This window comes from Bombina bombina, chromosome 1, assembly GCF_027579735.1.
Source record: "Bombina bombina isolate aBomBom1 chromosome 1, aBomBom1.pri, whole genome shotgun sequence".
NCBI classification, from domain to species: Eukaryota; Metazoa; Chordata; class Amphibia; order Anura; family Bombinatoridae; genus Bombina; species Bombina bombina.
Window position 1 is genome coordinate 1,021,897,388 of NC_069499.1, and position 18,241 is coordinate 1,021,915,628.

The 18,241-nt window shown below is 37.9% G+C and overlaps 2 protein-coding genes across 2 annotated transcripts in view; one reads left to right on the forward strand and one right to left on the reverse strand.

Moving 5' to 3' along the window:
• LOC128662572 (EMILIN-3-like) overlaps nt 1–357 on the forward strand; it is a 2,201-nt gene extending 1,844 nt beyond the window's left edge. Inside the window, 2 exon segments of the mRNA XM_053716383.1 lie at nt 1–137; nt 140–357. The exon segment at nt 1–137 is cut by the window's left edge and continues 8 nt beyond it. Coding sequence (XP_053572358.1) covers nt 1–137; nt 140–357 — 355 coding nt within the window.
• Nucleotides 358–4,298: 3,941 nt separating this feature from the next.
• Nucleotides 4,299–18,241, reverse strand: part of LOC128662768 (phosphatidate phosphatase LPIN3-like) — a 29,693-nt gene continuing 15,750 nt past the window's right edge. The window contains 4 exon segments of the mRNA XM_053716752.1: nt 4,299–5,555; nt 5,657–5,693; nt 5,696–5,734; nt 5,737–5,758. Coding sequence (XP_053572727.1) covers nt 5,402–5,555; nt 5,657–5,693; nt 5,696–5,734; nt 5,737–5,758 — 252 coding nt within the window. The 3' untranslated portion in view covers nt 4,299–5,401.

The following is an 18,241-nucleotide window of genomic DNA, read 5'->3' on the forward strand; positions in this document are numbered from 1 at the left end:
TGCTGTTACCCAGGTGAACTCTACAGTTGAGGAACGAGGGAGCCGACTGAATGAGGAACTGCACTCTGTCCAGGACAAGGTGGTTGGACACGGTTCCCAAATCCGCTCTAGTCGGACACAGTTACTTGGGTTACGTGGAGTATGGAGAGGATGAAAGCACGTTTGGCAGGACAATTAGGTAGCTGCCAGCAACTGTCTCGAGAATTACATGGGGAGGTGGCTCAATTTGAGCGTAGGGTGTCGGAGGTGGAAAATGCATGTGGGAGTCCAGAGAAGGACATTTTGAGCTATCTTGACAATGTCAACAGCACATTAGCTTCTCATGAGCGTGGTCTGGCTGCCTTAGGCTTGAACTAAGCAAAATCAACCATCATGCACCAATTCTGCCACAACCACCCACAACCCAAGCCACTTATGGTGAGCAATAGCACAGGAGATCTATGAAATTAGGACTGTGGACTGACTTGTGGATATAAATTGCAAAGCATTGCACCTCTCAGAATTTACCCCAGGAGGGTTACTCACCTCATTAAAGTTTGTTACTTCATAAATTCTGGTACAGCTTTACCAGCCTAAAAAGCCACTATGAGTGAAGTCTAGAAAGTGGGGCTTTGTTTGGTGCTAGGGCATTATTATTATTATAATTATGCAAAGGAAGTTCTACATGACTCCTTATATGTTATGTATTTGTGTCTTGTATAACCCCTGATTCACTGCAGGATTCTGGGTTTCATCAGTTCTGTTTTTGTTGATTTTTACCTTGACGTTACCTTTATATGGAAACCTCTCAACTCTGTTTAAGCCATCAGGCTTTGCACTGTCAAAGGAACGTTTTATATGATGGAGTCAGAAGTATTGCTGCTTCCATAAAGTCAAAACTAATCATGTTTGTTCAGATGTGAGCAAGTGGCACCAAAATCATCAATCCCGGGAACAATATAGGGCATCACTTTCTCCAGTGCTATCGCATTACCTTACATTGAAGTATTGATCACACCATACTCCTTTTCCACACAAAAGACATTGTGCTGTCTGCCAACTGTTCCTTTTACTGAATGAATCACTGTTTTAAAGGCAAACACACAGTATTCTCCTGGCCTACAGCTTACTTCAAGCCATGATCACAAACCATTGAATACCCACAAATATTTTTTTTTTTTCATAGTACTTGAGTACACGAGTTTATAGCTAACGTATTTTAAATTTAACATAATCTAACTAAAATTTAGAATACTTGCTGAAGGGAGCTTAATTTTACAGTATTAGTACAGTCATCTCTGGGGCCCCGGGGGGGGGGGGGACTTGTGTACTTGCCTAATATAGGGTTTTTGGAGATTCCAGTGTTAGAAACAGTGGCAAGTAACAAGTAAATGCCCTTCTTTTCAGCTTGAAACGTTAAGAGGTATTCATTGATGCATACACAGTTTGCAGATACATATTGGAGTGCAGCCTGAACATGCCATCACTTCTATTGTCTGAATACAATGTGCGCTGCAAGTCCCCTTTACACTCTAATGCATGATGTTCTAATGTTATGAGTGGAGCTGGCGCCACCTTGTGGCAAATAAAAACATTACTTGAAAATTCAGAAAATAGTATTTTACAAATGTTAAAGCATTGATTAAGTTCACCATTGTTGCTCTAAAATGTAACAATTTTAGGCCCTGTGACCCAGATCAATGACCTGTACATAATGAGTTTGCCCAAAACCTGATAAGAAGCATCACATTGACCCTATTAATTGTTAATTTACTATAACACCAATCATATTAATGGTGACGGTGTCTGTTGGTGCTCTATATATTTGAGAATATAATTTCTGGCCTATTCAGAGCTCCAGCAGTTACTTTGCTTCTCCTATTATATGCCTCTTAGCCCAAATATATTATTTTTTTTTTAAACTGGTCTATGTTGTTACTGTTTCTAAATCATCTCTAACTGTTGGTTTTTATTTACATTGGGGTTAGATTTGTCATTTCAATTTTTGTGAAATGATGGTTTATAGATTTACTAAGTGGTCTCTCCAACTTCACTAGTTCATATGTTATTCTATGCAGCTGATTCACTAAAGCTTACTAATCTCTCCATTCTCTAGCAAATTGGCTGCTTATATTAACATAGGAGCTGGTGACTTTGGAGACACCATGAACAAGGCCCCTTCATGTACCTCATTTTCTACAGAAAGATAAGGTTTTGCTGTGATTTTACATTACCCTCAAAATTACACAGCCACGGAATGTGTGGCTTTGTGGAACAATGCTTTAAGGCATAAACTGCATGTTGTCAACTGACTAGTGAGCACCCTCATTTTCTTAAACTTAAACAATGACAATACGTTTGCAAGGCAGTCAAAAGTAAATAACAACACCTGTGTCCAGTATTAAACCAAACAGTCCAGTAAATTGTACATAAATACTGTACAATTAACTGATCTAATATTTTCCTCATTTTTATGGATACTGAGTGTAGTGTTCTGCGGTGGTAGAATTCATTAAGGACATTTCTAATTAAAGTTCCTTTGCCACATGGTTTCCCTCTCAGTTCATTACTTTTCTGCACACACCTCATGGGTGGGATATTTATATTAGCAGCGTTGGGATCCTCCTATTCGTGGAGTTACCTTAGGGGTGGGATATACAAGTTCCTCTATATTGGAGAGCAGTTAATAGAAAAAAACAACTGTAATTACCTAGATAAACATTTATGAATTTGTATAACGCTTAAGTCTACACATGCTTTGCACTACATCCACTAGGATTTAGAACTGGATAACACTGTTTCATCTCATTTGCATCTTTGAGCTATAATGTGTTCTTCTTCCATGTAGTTTTACTTTATTAAAGGGGCATGATTTTGATACAGTGTACAATTTTTAACAACTTTCTTCGCTTCTATTATCTAATTTGCTTCATTCTCTTTGTATCCTTTATTGAAGGAACAGAAATGCAAATGGGTGAACCAATAATATGAGGCATAATTGTGCAGCCATCAATCAGCAGCTCATAAGCCTACCTAGGTGTTCTTTTTTAACAAAGGATACCAGGCAAAGGAAACCAATTAGATAATAGAAATAATATGGAAAGCATGTTCTTTCTGAATCATGAAAGAAAAAAATTGGGGTTCATGTCCCTTTAATCTATTTTTATAGTAGTTGCAGATTTTATATTTTTTTTATCTACTCTATAGGCGACACTGTGAAACAAAAATAACTGGATATCTGCATATTCCTGCAGTGCATCCCCTTAACTTCCATTAGTTTTACCAAATATGCAGACCAGTGGCGTTTAGTGTCTCTTTAAGCAAATCCACCTTTACAATTGGATCCATTAATTAATGCAGCCACTTCTGGGGTGCTATTTATCCATCCAAAATATTTCTTTAAATCATATTTCAAATCGCTTTCTCTATAAAAAGTAGCATAAGCTCCTCTGGCAGGGGAAAGTCCATTAGAAAACAGACTGCCGGCCTTTTTTTATGCAGAGGATACATTTTAAACTGTAATAAATAAAAAAGAAACCTCTACATTTATCAGATGTCTTATGAATATAATACTGCATGTGTCAGGGTTGTTGTTCTTTTTCATTTTTTATTTATTTTTTAAAGATGTTTAATATTATTTTGAAGCATAAAATTTAAAGAGAAGTAAAGTAAACCACAGATAAGATTTTTTTTTTCTATTTTGGTTGTTAATTGTCATTGTCTAATATAAAAATTGTATTGTTGTTCTGTGGGCTCTGGAGGAAGAGAAATAAAAATAAAAAAAAACCTTGTTCAACCAGTTTCTTACTTTATTACTACATAGGAGTACTAATAATGATGTATACCTTGGTGTTAGTAGGATATGAGAGATATATGCCCTGATACCTCCCAACATTTGTGGTATTAGGTACTCAGGAGGGGGGGGGTCACCATTTTTGGGGCAAGACAGTGTCTGGTCTGTTGGTGTCTTGTTGGTCAGTGCTCTATGAGCAGAGCTAGGGGACATTCTGCAAATAGGGACATAAGGCTGCCTCAGAGGAACAGAGCTCATAATTAGGGACTGTTCCTCTTAAATAGGGACATTTGGGTTGTCTGCAGAAATTCTCCAAAAGGGACACAATCAGACTCAGGTTTTCCTCTATGTGAAAAATGACCACTGTTATAAAAGATTAAAAAAACACACATTTCAAAAGGAATATTATCTAACTCACATGTTCCTCTACATTTTCCTCATTCTTCATCTTTAGGCCAGGATCTTGAGACAAGTAGAAACACACATATAGTGCAGCATAAGCAATAAAAACATCTACTCACTGGGATGTATTGATAAAAAAATATCTTATTTTACTTTTGAAATGTTTCTCCTCACAGACATATTTTTGAGTTTTTTTTTCACATTTCCTTAAAGGGACATGAAACACAATTTTTTTTTCTTTCATGATTCAGATAGACTATGGAATTTTAAACAACTTTTCAATTATCTTCTATTATCTAAATTTGCTTCATTCCCTTGGTATCTTTTGTTAAAAAATATACCTAGGTAGGCTTAGGAGCAGCAATGCATTACTGGGAGCTAGCTGAACTCTTCTGGCGAACCAATGACAAGAGGCACATGTGTGCAGCTACCAATCAGCAGCTAGCTATCAGTACTGCATTGCTGCTCCTATGCCTACCCAGAGAAGCAAGTAAAGTAGATAATAGAAGTAAATTGGAAAGCTGTTTAAAATTCCATGCTCTATCTGATTCATGAAAAACGTGGGGTTTACCTTTAATAAAACCTGTGTCCGGTTGCGCACCTTTTGAAAAATATTTGTAAACAGTGTGGAGAGACTGCAGTGACACAAGGGGAGTTCTATTACTTGCTCACTATTTTTTATGTTTTGTATTTTGTTTTTGACAAATATCTGTGTATTAGGAAGTGACAATTAAATAGACAAACATCCCTGTCCAGCTTACTGTGGATTTTAAAGGGCATTATTTTCCAAGCATTAAAAATATTTACCAACCTTCAAAACTCCGGTTTTGATTCTTTGAAGAGTAATGAAAACAAACAGACTTTTATGTCCCTATAAGTGTCCTGATTTCAGTGCATTAGGAGGTGAGATTTATATTCCAGAATAGACCGACTGCTACACCTGTATTAACTTTGTTTAATGGATTAAAGATATTTTGGATTCTACTCCTGGATTGAGCCTTTTCTTTTTCAAAAATTATATTCCAGAATGCCTGTGTCGTTCAGCGGTCAATTTTCTAATATTCTAAAGAGGACTAAGGTGCATGACAAAGTTTTTTTTATTGCTATGATGAAAAACTAAACGTCCAGCAATCTCTCTATAAAGAGAAGTTAAGAGATGTGTGTCCTTAGCACCTCTTGTCAGGGGGTGGTTTCAAGTCTATTTCAAGAATAGTAGAGGTCCAGTTTCTAGAAGACCTCTGCAAGATGTTCTTCGTTGATTTCAAGCACAGGTGTTCTCCAGAATGAAAAGCTGTTGAAATCTGAAGATAGCAGTGAGGTGACTGAATCAGTGGCCAAAGGAGGGAACATGACGTTCACTAATTCTTTGAGAGCAGAGTACCTGGAGATGAAAGTAAAAGGAAGATAGTGTGAGGTAGATATGTGTCATCAAGGCCCCACATGTCAGGTCACACCTGCTATCAAATTTGCCTTTATACTCACGAGGATTTAAAGCTAGGATTTAGCTCTTGAGTCAGTACCCTTGTGGGTTCACAGTGAAGATTCGAGATTCGGGCACCCCACTTGCTTGTAAGCCATAACATCCTGAAAGTAAAAGGGAAGAAAACAGGAAAAAATACCTTAGCTGTATATTAGTATATAAGTTATGCCCATCCATATTCTGTTGTGACTGTACCAATACAATCCTCACATTCCGTCTGTGCCCCAGCATCACTCAACCTCCATGTGTCTGACCCACTTTATTGTTCTGTTCCCCTGCAATCTTCCCATCTGCATTTAGACCCTTCACACTCATTGTATCTGTGTCCTCTTCAATCCTCACCTCAGCATGTGTCTGTGCCCCCCAGCAACACTCCCCTCTCTCCTCTTGCAGCCTTCCCTTTACATTGTGTTGCACTGCCACTAATGCTCCCCTCTCCCCCTTGCAACCTTCCCTCACATTGCATCTGTACCCCTAGCAACACTCTTCTCCCCCTGCAGCCTTCACCTCATATTGCGTCTATACCCTCAGCAATGCTTCCCTCGTCCCCCTGCAGCCTTCCCTCACATTGTGTCTGTACCCCCAGCAATGTTACCCTCTTCTCCCTGCAGCCTTCCACCCACATTGCACCTTACCCCCAGCAACCACTCCCCTTGCCATGCAGCCTTCCTCTCACATTGCGTCTACACCCCCAGCAACGCTCCCCTCTCCCCTTGCAGCCTTCCCCTCACATTGTGTCTGTACCCCAACAAGCTCCACTTTCCCCTGCAGCCTTTCCCTCACATTGTGTCTGTAACCCAGCAACACTACCCTCATCCCTGCAACCTTCCCCTCACATTGTGTCTGTACCCCCAGCAACACTCCCCTCTCCCCCTGCAGCCTTCCTTCACATTGCGTCTATACCCCAGAAACGCTCCCCTCATCCCCTGCAGCCTTCCCTCACATTGTGTCTGTACCCCCAGCAACGCTCCCCTCTTCCTCCTGCAGCCTTCACCCACATTGCATCTATACCTCCAGCAACACTCCACTTACATTGCGCCTGTACCCCCAGCAACACTCCACTCTCCCCCTGCAGGATTCCCTTCACATTGCATCTATACCCCCAGCAATGCTCCCCTCTCCCTGCATCCTTCCCCTCACATTGTGTCTGTACCCCCAGCAACGCTCCCTCTTCCCCCTGCAGCCTTCCACCCACATTGCATCTATACCTCCAGCAACACTCCACTTACATTGCGTCTGTACCCCCAGCAACACTCCACTCTCCACCTGCAGGATTCCCTTCACATTGCGTCTATACCCCCAGCAACGCTCCCCTCTCCCCCTGCAGCCTTCCCCTCACATTGTGTCTGTACCCCAGCAACGCTCCTCTCTCCCCCCGGCAGCCTTCGCCTCACATTGTGTCTATACCCCAGCAACACTCCTATTTAGCTTATTTTTTTGTTGAATTTTTCTCCATGTCGTCGAGTTTTTTATATTTGGGCTCTGTCTCTGTGTTGTTGTCTCTCTGTGCTTAGGATCCAACCTCGCTATGTTTTTGCATAATGTTCAGTTTCTTAGATTATCATTAGAAAGGACATAATTTGCAGCCATAATTAGCATTTTAATACTTAATTATTAGGCTTTGTGAATGTGTGTGTATATATATATATATATATATATATATATACACTGCACAATAAACAGTGAACCTCAGGATTTCTTCAAAAGAATAACAAATTTATTTAACGTTTCGGGGACATTCTTCCCCTTCTTCAGAACACAAATATGATGCACAGCATCCAACTTAAATAAGAAAAAGCAATCAAACAATTACCTCCCCTTGTGTAAAGCGCCAAACAGTGTGTGAGAATCGCCAAACCGGAAGTGCCTCGACCTCACACTTCCGGTCCGGAGTAAAACAAATACAAAAAATATCAAGAAGATTTAAGCGAATGTTTATATATGTTTTTGATAATTGTGATATTTTTTGTATTTGTTTTACGCCGGACCGGTGTGAGGTTGAGGCACTTCGGTTTGGCGATTCTCACACACTCTTTGGTGCTTTACACAAGGGGGGAGGTAATTGTTTGATTGCTTTTTTTGTCTTATTTAAGTTGGATGCTGTGCATCATATTTGTGTTCTGAAGAAGGGGAAGAATGTCCCCGAAACGTTAAATAAATGTGTTATTCTTTTGAAGAAATCCTGTTCACTGTTTATTGTGCAGTATCTATATTTGTAACAGTAACTCAGGTTGGTGTCCCTGGAGGGCGGATTCTCATATGGTGGATTATATATATATATTATATATATATATATATATATATATAATTATATATAGTCCATTTAAATGAGCATGTCCTTCAGAACAATAGGTAATGGTTTTAATGAGAAAAAAAACTGATATTTAACATAAATAAACATTAAGGAAACATTTCCTTACATTTAATACTCAGTGGAAGTTATAACAAGTCATTTGGAACACATTGAAGAAACATAAAACCAAAACTTCTCAGGACCCTTAAAGGGACAGTCTACACCAGAATATTTATTGTTTTAAAAGATAGATAATCCCTTTATTATCCATTCCCTAGTTTTGCATAACCAACACGGTTATAGTAATACACTTTTTACCTCTGTGATTATCTTGTATAATTAGAGGATTTGTGGCATTAAAGCCAAGTGCTGAATTAGACACTATAATATCTCAAATTAGTTAAAAAGGAAGCTGACACTTTATTTAACATATATACAGACGACAAGTTACCATAGATTGGATCAATAAGGAAATGGGTATATAACTTCCAGTCCTAATTAGTCATTATGTTTGAAGCCAACTAAAAATAAAAACAATAAGGCTAAAAAACAGGGCTGTGTGCCCTGGATAGAGTCCTGCAAGGATAGGGAGAAATATCAGGAGTAATGGGGGGGGGGGGGAGATAAGGTGTAAGCAGTAATGCAGTATACACAGACTATGCGCTCAAAGGCGTCCTCCTGCCTGCGTACTGCTGGAATTTAACCAGTCAGCCGATTTCTAACTGCTTCCCTGTTGCTTTACACACATACAAGCATACACAGTATCAAATCTCCTCTTGATCTTTAATCATATAACAAAGAGCGTGACTCTGTAGCAATAAATCCCTATTCCTCAATCAAATGATGATTGGCTAGTTAATATGTGGTACAATATATCACAATGTATCACACCGTGAGTGGCTGTCTATGTGATAGTCCTCATATATCCATGCAGATAGAACGTAAGGGCTATAACTCGGAACCCTCCTTATCTATATTTATGGCTAATGTATCTGGACATACAGGCTATACCATTTGTACACACACAAAATAATATGTAAAATGTAAAGTTCAATAAGAAAACAAGCCGTTCATAGCTCCCACAATGTAGGACCTTTTCTCAGGCCACGCCCACCGCCGCGTTTCGTCACTCGTACGTGACTTCGTCAGGGCATAGGGCCGACCCAGCCATTCAGTCCACTTGATATATTCTTCGGTTACCATGGTTATAACCTAATATACTGAAGTGCTAACTGTGTACTCTTTGTGGCGATCATATTTGTAGGAACTTGTTCCAAACTATTATGAGGCATTATCACATGTTTATTTTCACAGGTTTACAGTAAACATGTCGCATTCTCAGAACGACTATGTCAAGATATCTTAGTTATTTTTCAAAAGCACTGCATAGAAAACCCTTGAGCCCAGAACTCAACACGGACACACATGAAAAATCATTTCGATTGTACAGGGTCCCAAAATCCATTTATATTTAAACTAATGCTTATACAAAGATATGCTATAAAATGCCCCATAAGAAAATTTGAAAAAGGTCAGATATACAATATTTCAAATTCATTACCTAAAACACCTGCCTTAGGGCAATGCTCTTTTAACATTACTAAATGGACGTATTCAGGATATACAAAAAACGTCCATTTGGGTACTAGCGTATATAACTCACTTGACTAATATCAAAGTATATTAGTGTATATTTTGACCAGTAGCGGTATTACATATTCCCCTATCTTCCCCAATATATGTATTGGCTTCAATGTAGCCTTTGTCTGATCCGATGTCTAAGGTGCATATTTGAATATTTCTATATGTATATTTCATGTATAAATGTTATTTATTTTGTATTCCTAAGTATTATCTATATTATCGCTACCTCTATTTCATTATACTTATATATCAATATTGTAATATATGTTTAGGGTATTAGATATATAATCTCTTATTCACAATATATTAAGAATTTAAGTTGGAATCATCCTTATATTAAGTGGTGTTATGTCACCTAGACATTCCAAATTAAATTAGATACTGCGGGGATTGTATGCCCCATCGTAAATGGTAAGGGGGTACCGTATTTATTAGTATAAAAATATATATATATATATATAGATTATTAGGCAATAAAAATTACGTCAAAACACACCCTCCACGGATAGTATATAGTGGTTGTAATGCTTAAGTGTTTAGAGAAAGCTCTTATAGGAAATTGCTTCATTTAAAGCTTTTGGGGATGCAGACTGTAGTTCATGTATCCATCTGCATTCTTTTTGCAAAAGCATTTTGTTTATGTCCCCCCTTCTACCTTTCAATTTCAGTTGTTCAATTGCAAAAAATACACTTTATATTTGTTATCTCTATGTACTGTATTTATATGTTTTGCCATATGTTAAGGATATTAAAGGTAAAGAGAGTAGGTGGCAATGGTGGGCTACCTATCCTTGATTTTGATAAATGGAAGCAGGAGGGCGAAAGGCTTTTCACTCTCAATGTAGGCAACATATGTCCACAGGCCACTAACATTGAAGAAGCTTTCAAAAGCATAGCAAAAATTATGAAAAAACAAGTAAAATCGTTTTTGGGAGATTTTCAGTCTAGAAATTTATGTTAAAAACAAACTTATTCCAAGAGGTTTACGTATCCAATTGGCACCCTCTTTTCACATTCCTGATGAAAATCTCATCTTACGGTGGCAAGAAATTCTGACCCAATGTTCCCTTGATCTCATGAAACTCACATTAGAATATGAAAGAAACCATTATGAACAATTAATGAAGTTATTAGAGGAAGCCAAAGTACAAACAAACAAATTTACATCACATAAAGATTTTGAGTCTTTGGACCAAAAACTAAAATTTCATATAGATAAACTAAAAGAAGAACTGAGTGAGACAAAAAAATAGGAAACTACAGAGAGAGTGGTCAAACCATCAGAAGGGAAACATATATAAAGCTAATTACAAACGTAGAAACACGATATAACAAGAACCAAAGAAATACAAAGCGCATACATTAGATAATTCCTCCACAGATTCAGACCCTCAGATGAGGAAGAAACACAAACAGTTGCAGCGAATGTAATAATACCAACAACTGAACCCTCAATCACGGGGATTTTTTAGAGAGAGACCTCTTTCCACCAAAAAGAACTATAAGAATGAGACAACAAAGCGGAAAAAACCACCAAACAAACAAAAATGAAAGAGGCAGGACTACAAATCATTAATTTAGCAGGTATAGATCTAAGACAAGAACACTATACCCTGTTATCAAAGAGCCTTTCCTTTATTCCCACTCCAAAATATGATACGTTTATCTGGGTGAAGGACACACATGTATTTGCAAGAAAGCTGGCATTACACAAATTTTATAAATATGCTAATAAAACCTGTCTTACTGATATGGGGGTAGAAGAAGATGACCAAGAAATAGTGAATTTAATGCTAACACTATTAGATGAGAATGATGATCTTGATAATGCTCCCACTAGCAGCATTGTAAAACCTAAGAGAACCTTCAGCCCACAATCTCTAAATACCCTACCATTGATAAGTTTGTTTCTCTGGTAAACCGAACTCAAAGCACTAAACTGTAAAAGTAAAACTAGGAAAAAAGAAAGAAAGGCTATGTCTGAGTTGAAAAACAATTCTGATATAACAATAAAAAGTGCAGATAAGGGTAGAAACATGGTAATTATGAATAACACACAGTATAAAAAGATGTGTCTTGATATTCTAACTATCAAATACTCACACATGATCCTACTCAAATATTCACCAAAGAATTAAAATCAATGTTGGATAGAGGTTATGGTGAAAGAATAATTTCCAAAGCTGAATACAAATTTATGTGTAACATGACACCCAGGATAGCAACATTCTAGCTTACCTAAGATCCACAAAAATACCAATGAACCACCAGGTAGGCCGATTGTGTCGGGCAATGGTTGCTTGACAGAAAACATCAGTATTTACATTGAAAAGAAACTTAGAGAATTTGTGTATACATTGACATCTTATGTCCAAGACACTAAAGATGTTCTCAAGTGTTTAGAAAACATCAATGTACATGATAACACTCTTTTGGCAAGCATTGATGTTGAAAGCCTATGCCCTAATAGCTCTCACACATTGGCGAGACAGGCTGTACAATTTTTTCAAAAAACTGTAAATCCAATAGGGAGTGAAGAGGATGACTTTATCATAGACCTACTTGATTTTGTGCTAAGGCACAATTATTTTTGGTTTGATAATAAAGTATATCTGCAAAAGAAGGGCACAGCAATGGGTACATGTTGTGCCCCTACATATGCAAATTTGTTCTTGGGGTGGATCGAACATACTTTTATCCTTAATCAAGATATAAATCCATTTATGAGATTCATGGATTTATACATTTGCTACATCGATGATGTGCTAATCCTTTGGACAGGCACAAAAGAGGATTTCACAAACTTTGTGTGTTGGCTTAATGATAACGCCCATGGAATGCACTATACTTCTACGATTGAAGAGATTAGTATCTCATTTCTAGATCTTGAAATCAGAAAGGAGGTAGATGGGTCCCTAAACACGAAGTTGTTCAGAAAAGAGACATCAACAAATAGTCTCCTTAATTGTGACAGCTACCAACCAAAATGCCAAAGGATGGGTATACCTTTTGGACAGTACCTGAGAGCAAGACGAAACTGTAGTACTGAGGAAGATTTTGAGTCTGAAGCAAAAGAACTATGGAAGAGATTTAAAGAAAGAGGTTACCCGAATAGGTGTCTCAAAAAGGCTTATCAACGAGCCAAAGCATTAGAGAGACCAGTTTTATTACAAGAAAGAAAAGATGATGATAGACCAACTACCCCGAATAAAATCAGAATCATATGTACTTTTGACAAGAAAAATATGTGTAATTCGTAACATCTTCCAAAAACATTGGCACGTATTACAAGAGGACTCTGATTTACAGAAGTAATTACAGACAAACCCACGATAACAGGAGATCCCAGAATCTAAAAGATATCCTGACGAAAAGTCATTTTTCCCAAATAAAGCCAAGGACATGGCTGCAGGAAACAAAAGGTTTCCACAAATGTGGACGTTGTCAGGCATGTAAGAATATGTCCCCTCAAAAATACTGTGAACATCCAAAAACAAGTAAACGATACCCAATAACTGACTTTATGAACTGTAGAACTAAGAGAGTTATATATGTTGCCATGTGTAAACGTCCCCTGATCTATGTGGGCGAAATGTCTAGAGAACTTCGTACAAGAGTACTTGAACACATGGGGGACATTAAAGGGAACCGAAATGTACCAGTGGCAAAACATATAAATACAGTACATAAAGATAACAAATATCAAGTGTATTTTTTTGCAATTGAACAACTGAAATTGAAAGGTAGAAGGGGGGACATAAACAAAATGCTTTTGCAAAAAGAATGCAGATGGATACATGAACTACAGTCTGCATCCCCAAAAGCTTTACATGAAGCAATTTCCTATAAGAGCTTTCTCTAAACACTTAAAGGGCCACTGTAAGTAAATATTTTCTATGCCTGTTACTAACTAACTACCCCAAATACGCTTTTTATCAATAGCATTTCATTAACATATCTCTACCGTATATCAGAAATCGTGTCTGCAAATTTAATTGTTTTCCAAACCCACTCCGTGGGTATCCTTTGCTCTGTACCAATCCGTTTACAATACCTAGGTTTCAAAATGGCGCTTTAAACAAAGTTATTGGTTTAAGTATTTTGAACACTCAGTGCTGAAAATAGAGGGCAGGATAACGTGACATCATCGGCGAATAAAAGATATAACTTTTAGAACGTTATGAAACTTCGTTTTGGAGAAAATATAGGTGAGTAGGTATTAATTAATGTTTATTAACTTTATATGTTAGTTGTTTAGCTTAAAAATTATAACAGAAAGTAATCCTTTAAGCATTACAACCACTATATACTCACTATAAACTCAGTGGAGGGTGTGTTTTGACATAATTTGTATTGCCTAATAATCTATCTTTTTTTTTATACATAATAAATACGGTATCCCTTACCATTTACGATGGGGCATACAATCCCTGCAGTATCTAATTTAAATTGAAATGTCTAGGTGAAATAACACCACTTAATATAAGGATGATTACAACCTGTAATTCTTAATATATAGTGAATAAGAGATTATATATATATATCTAATACCCTAAACATATATTACGATATTGATATATAAGTATAATGAAATAGAGGTAGCGATAATATAGATAATACTTTGGAATACAAAATAAATAACATTTATACATGAAATATACATATAGAAATACTCAAATATGCACCTTAGACATCGGATCAGACAAAGGCTACATTGAAGCCAATACATATATTGGGGAAGATAGGGGAATATGTAATACCGCTACTGGTCAAAATATACACTAATATACTTTGATATTAGTCAAGTGAGTTATATACGCTAGTACCCAAATGGACGTTTTTATGTATATCTTAAATACATCCATTTAGTAATGTTAAAAGAGCATTGCCCTAAGGCAGTGTTTCAGGTAATGAATTTGAAATATTGTATATCTGACCTTTTTCAATTTTTCTTATGGGGCATTTTATAGCATATCTTTGTATAAGCATTAGTTTAAATATAAATGGATTTTGGGACCCTGTACAATCGAAATGATTTTTCATGTGTGTCCGTGTTGAGTTCTGGGCTCAAGGGTTTTCTACGCAGTGCTTTTGAAAAATAACTAAGATATCTTGACATAGTCGTTCTGAGAATGCGACATGTTTACTGTAAACCTGTGAAAATAAACATGTGATAATGCCTCATAATAGTTTGGAACAAGTTCCTACAAATAGGATCGCCACAAAGAGTACACGGTTAGCACTTCCGTATACTAGGTTATAACCATGGTAACCGAAGAATATATCAAGTGGACTGAACGGCTGGGTCGGCCCTATGCCCTGACAAAGTCACGTACAAGTGACGAAACGCGGCGGTGGGCGTGGCCTGAGAGAAGGGTCCTACATTGTGGGAGCTATGAATGGCTTGTTTTCTAATTGAACTTTACATTTTACATATTATTTTGTGTGTGTAAATGTTATAGCCTGTATGTCCAGATACATTAGCCATAAATATAGATAAGGAGGGTTCTGAGTTATAGCCCTTACGTTCTATCTGCATGGATATATGAGGACTATCACATAGACAGCCACTCACGGTGTGATACATTGTGATATATTGTACCACATATTAACTAGCCAATCATCATTTGATTGAGGAATAGGGATTTATTGCTACAGAGTCACGCTCTTTGTTATATGATTAAAGATAAAGAGGAGATTTGATACTGTGTATGCTTGTATGTGTGTAAAGCACAGGGAAGCAGTTAGAAATCGTCTGACTGGGTTAAATTCCAGCAGTACGCAGGCAGGAGGACGCCTTTGAGCGCATAGTCTGTGTATACTGCATGACTGCTTACACCTTATCCCCCCCCTTTACTCCTGATATTTCTCCCTATCTTTGCAGGACTCTATCCAGGGCACACAGCCTGGTTTTTAGCCTTATTGTTTTATTTTTTGTTGGCTTCAAACATAATGACTAATTAGGACTGGAAGTTATATACCCATTTCCTTATTGATCCAATCTATGGTAACTTGCTCGTCTGTATATATGTTAAATAAAGTGTCAGCTTCCTTTTTAACTAATTTGATTATGTTGTATCTAAGCCTCTGCAAACTGCCCCTTATTTCAGTTCTTTTGACAGACTTGCATTTTAGCCAATCAGTGCGGGCTCCTAGTAACTCCACATGCGTGAGCACAGTGTTATCTATATGAAACACATGAACTAACACCCTCTAGTGGTTAAAAAATCTGTCAAAATGCCCTGAGCTAAGAGGCGGCCTTCAAGGGCTTAGAAATTAGCATATGAACCTCCTAGATTTAGCTTTCAACTAAGAATACCAAGAGAACAAAGCAAAATTGATGATAGAAGTACATTGGAAAATTGTTTAAAATTACATGCCCTATCTGAATAATGTAAGTTTGTTTTGGATTAGACTGTCCCTTTAACAAGCCAGATATTTATTGTATCTTAATTAGAGCACAGGAGAAATAATCAGCTGATGGGTGAGTTGATTATTTCACCTGTGCTAGTTAAGATATAATGAATATCTGGCCTTTAATGGTCCTGAGGACTGGGTTTAGGAAACACTGAGCTAGAGCATGCAATTTTAAACAACTTTCCAATTTAGTTATATTATCTGATTTTCTTTGTTGTCTTAGCATCCTTTGCTAAAAAAAGCATACCTAGGCAGGCTCAGGAGCAGCAATGTGCTACTGGGAGCTAGTTGGTTGTTGCTGGCTGCACTTATTTGCCTTTGTCATTTGCTCATCTGATGTGGTCAGCTAGCTCCCAGTAGTGCATTGCAGCTGCTTCAACAAGGGATACCTAGAGAATGAAGCAAATCTGATAATAGACGTAAATTAAACATTTGTTTAACATTGAATGCTCCATCTGAATCATGAGATAAAGATTTGGGGTTTAAGTCTTTTAAAAGGAAACAATTGTTACTGTTCACAAGTTCACTGTCTGTATAACAAATTCTCCTACTTTAAATTGGGTTTCCAAGCTCTTCTCAACTCTGCAAATGTCCCTCCAACCCCTCTGCCATAACATATTTGTTGGTGTCTAAAGTTTAAGTACGGGTGATGAACATTTCTAAATTGATCGCTTGCATCATTTTTAGGTTAGACCGTGATAATACAACCTTTTTATAGGGACATTGTACATTACATTTTTCTTTGCATAGATGTTTTGTAGATGATCCACTTATATAGCCCCCTGGGAGTTTTTTTGTAACAATGTATTGTTTTGCTTGTATTTTAATAACATTATGCTGATTCTCAGACTCCTAACCAAACCCCAAAGTATCAGATGTAGACCCAGGTCTACAGATTATTGCTGTTATTGTTTGTGTAATGTATTTTCATATGCAGGGGGGAGGTGTCTGCTCTTTCTGCTTTCCCATCCCCTTTCACTGGGTGTCCCGGCCTAACCTCATCAATAGTACTAAACTGGGAGCTACTAGCAAGTTTTTAAAAGGTTTTATACTGGATTTTTAGATCAGTATCAGTGCATATTCTTCTTTATAGTAGTGTTTGTTACATGGAGTTAAATTGGTGTACATGTCCCTTTAATGCTAATTCAAAAAAGGGGTCAACTCTTCAGTTACCCTTAATGTTATAATGTTGTTTCCTTCTTAGACAAGGAAACAGTAGAGCACCTGTGCAAAACTCTCTGCATGTCCCTATAACAATAACCCCAGACTATCCATATCTCACCCTCCCTTCTCTAAGCATCCACTATTTTGTCTTTCTATGAACTACTCTGTCTCCTTAGAAACACTTTCCCATCTAATTCTCCTGTCTCTAATCACACCCGCTCCTACAAGTCTCACAGTCACCTTCTGTCACTCACTCCTACTAGCTTGCTGCTGGTGACGTCTCTCCTAACCCTGGCCCTGCAGCAGTCACCACACTTCACACTCTCGCTCAGTCTCCACAGTAAAAACTCTAGGTCACTCATAGTAATCTCTTCTCCATTAACCCACAGCGCTTATCCCCTTTCTTTTCTTGTGCACTCTGGAATGCTCGCTCTGTCTGTAACAAACTTACAACTGTTCATGACCTGTTTTGTTTCTAACACTTTCAATCTTTTAGCAATTACTGAAACCTGGCTATCTTCTTCTGACACTGCTTCTATTGCTGCTCTCACTCACGGAGGCCTCCATTTTAGCCACACACCTAGGCCAGGTGAGGAACATGGTGGCGGTGTTGGGATCTTTCTCTCCCCCTCTGCTTCTATCAGTACCTACCTCCGTTTCCATCTCTCTCCTTTCCCTCCTTTGAAATCTACTGCATTCGCCTGTTCTCCCCTCTCTCTCTCTCTCTCTCTCTCTCAGAGTGGCCGTTATCTATCGCCCCCCTGGACCAACCTCCCAATTCCTTGACAACTTTGCTGCCTGGCTTCCTCACTTTCTCTCTACAAATAACCTGCTCTAATTCTGGGGGACTTCACATCCCATTAATAACCCATCTGCCCCTGCTGTCTCTAAACTTCTTTCACTCACTAACTCCTTCTGCCTCTCACAATCCACCCTATTTCCTACTCACCGAGATGGACACTCTATGGATCTGGTATTCTCCTATCTCTGCTCTCCCTCTGATGTTGCATGTCGCCCATTTCCATCTCAGACCACCATCTGATCACCTATAATCTTAATATACAGGCTA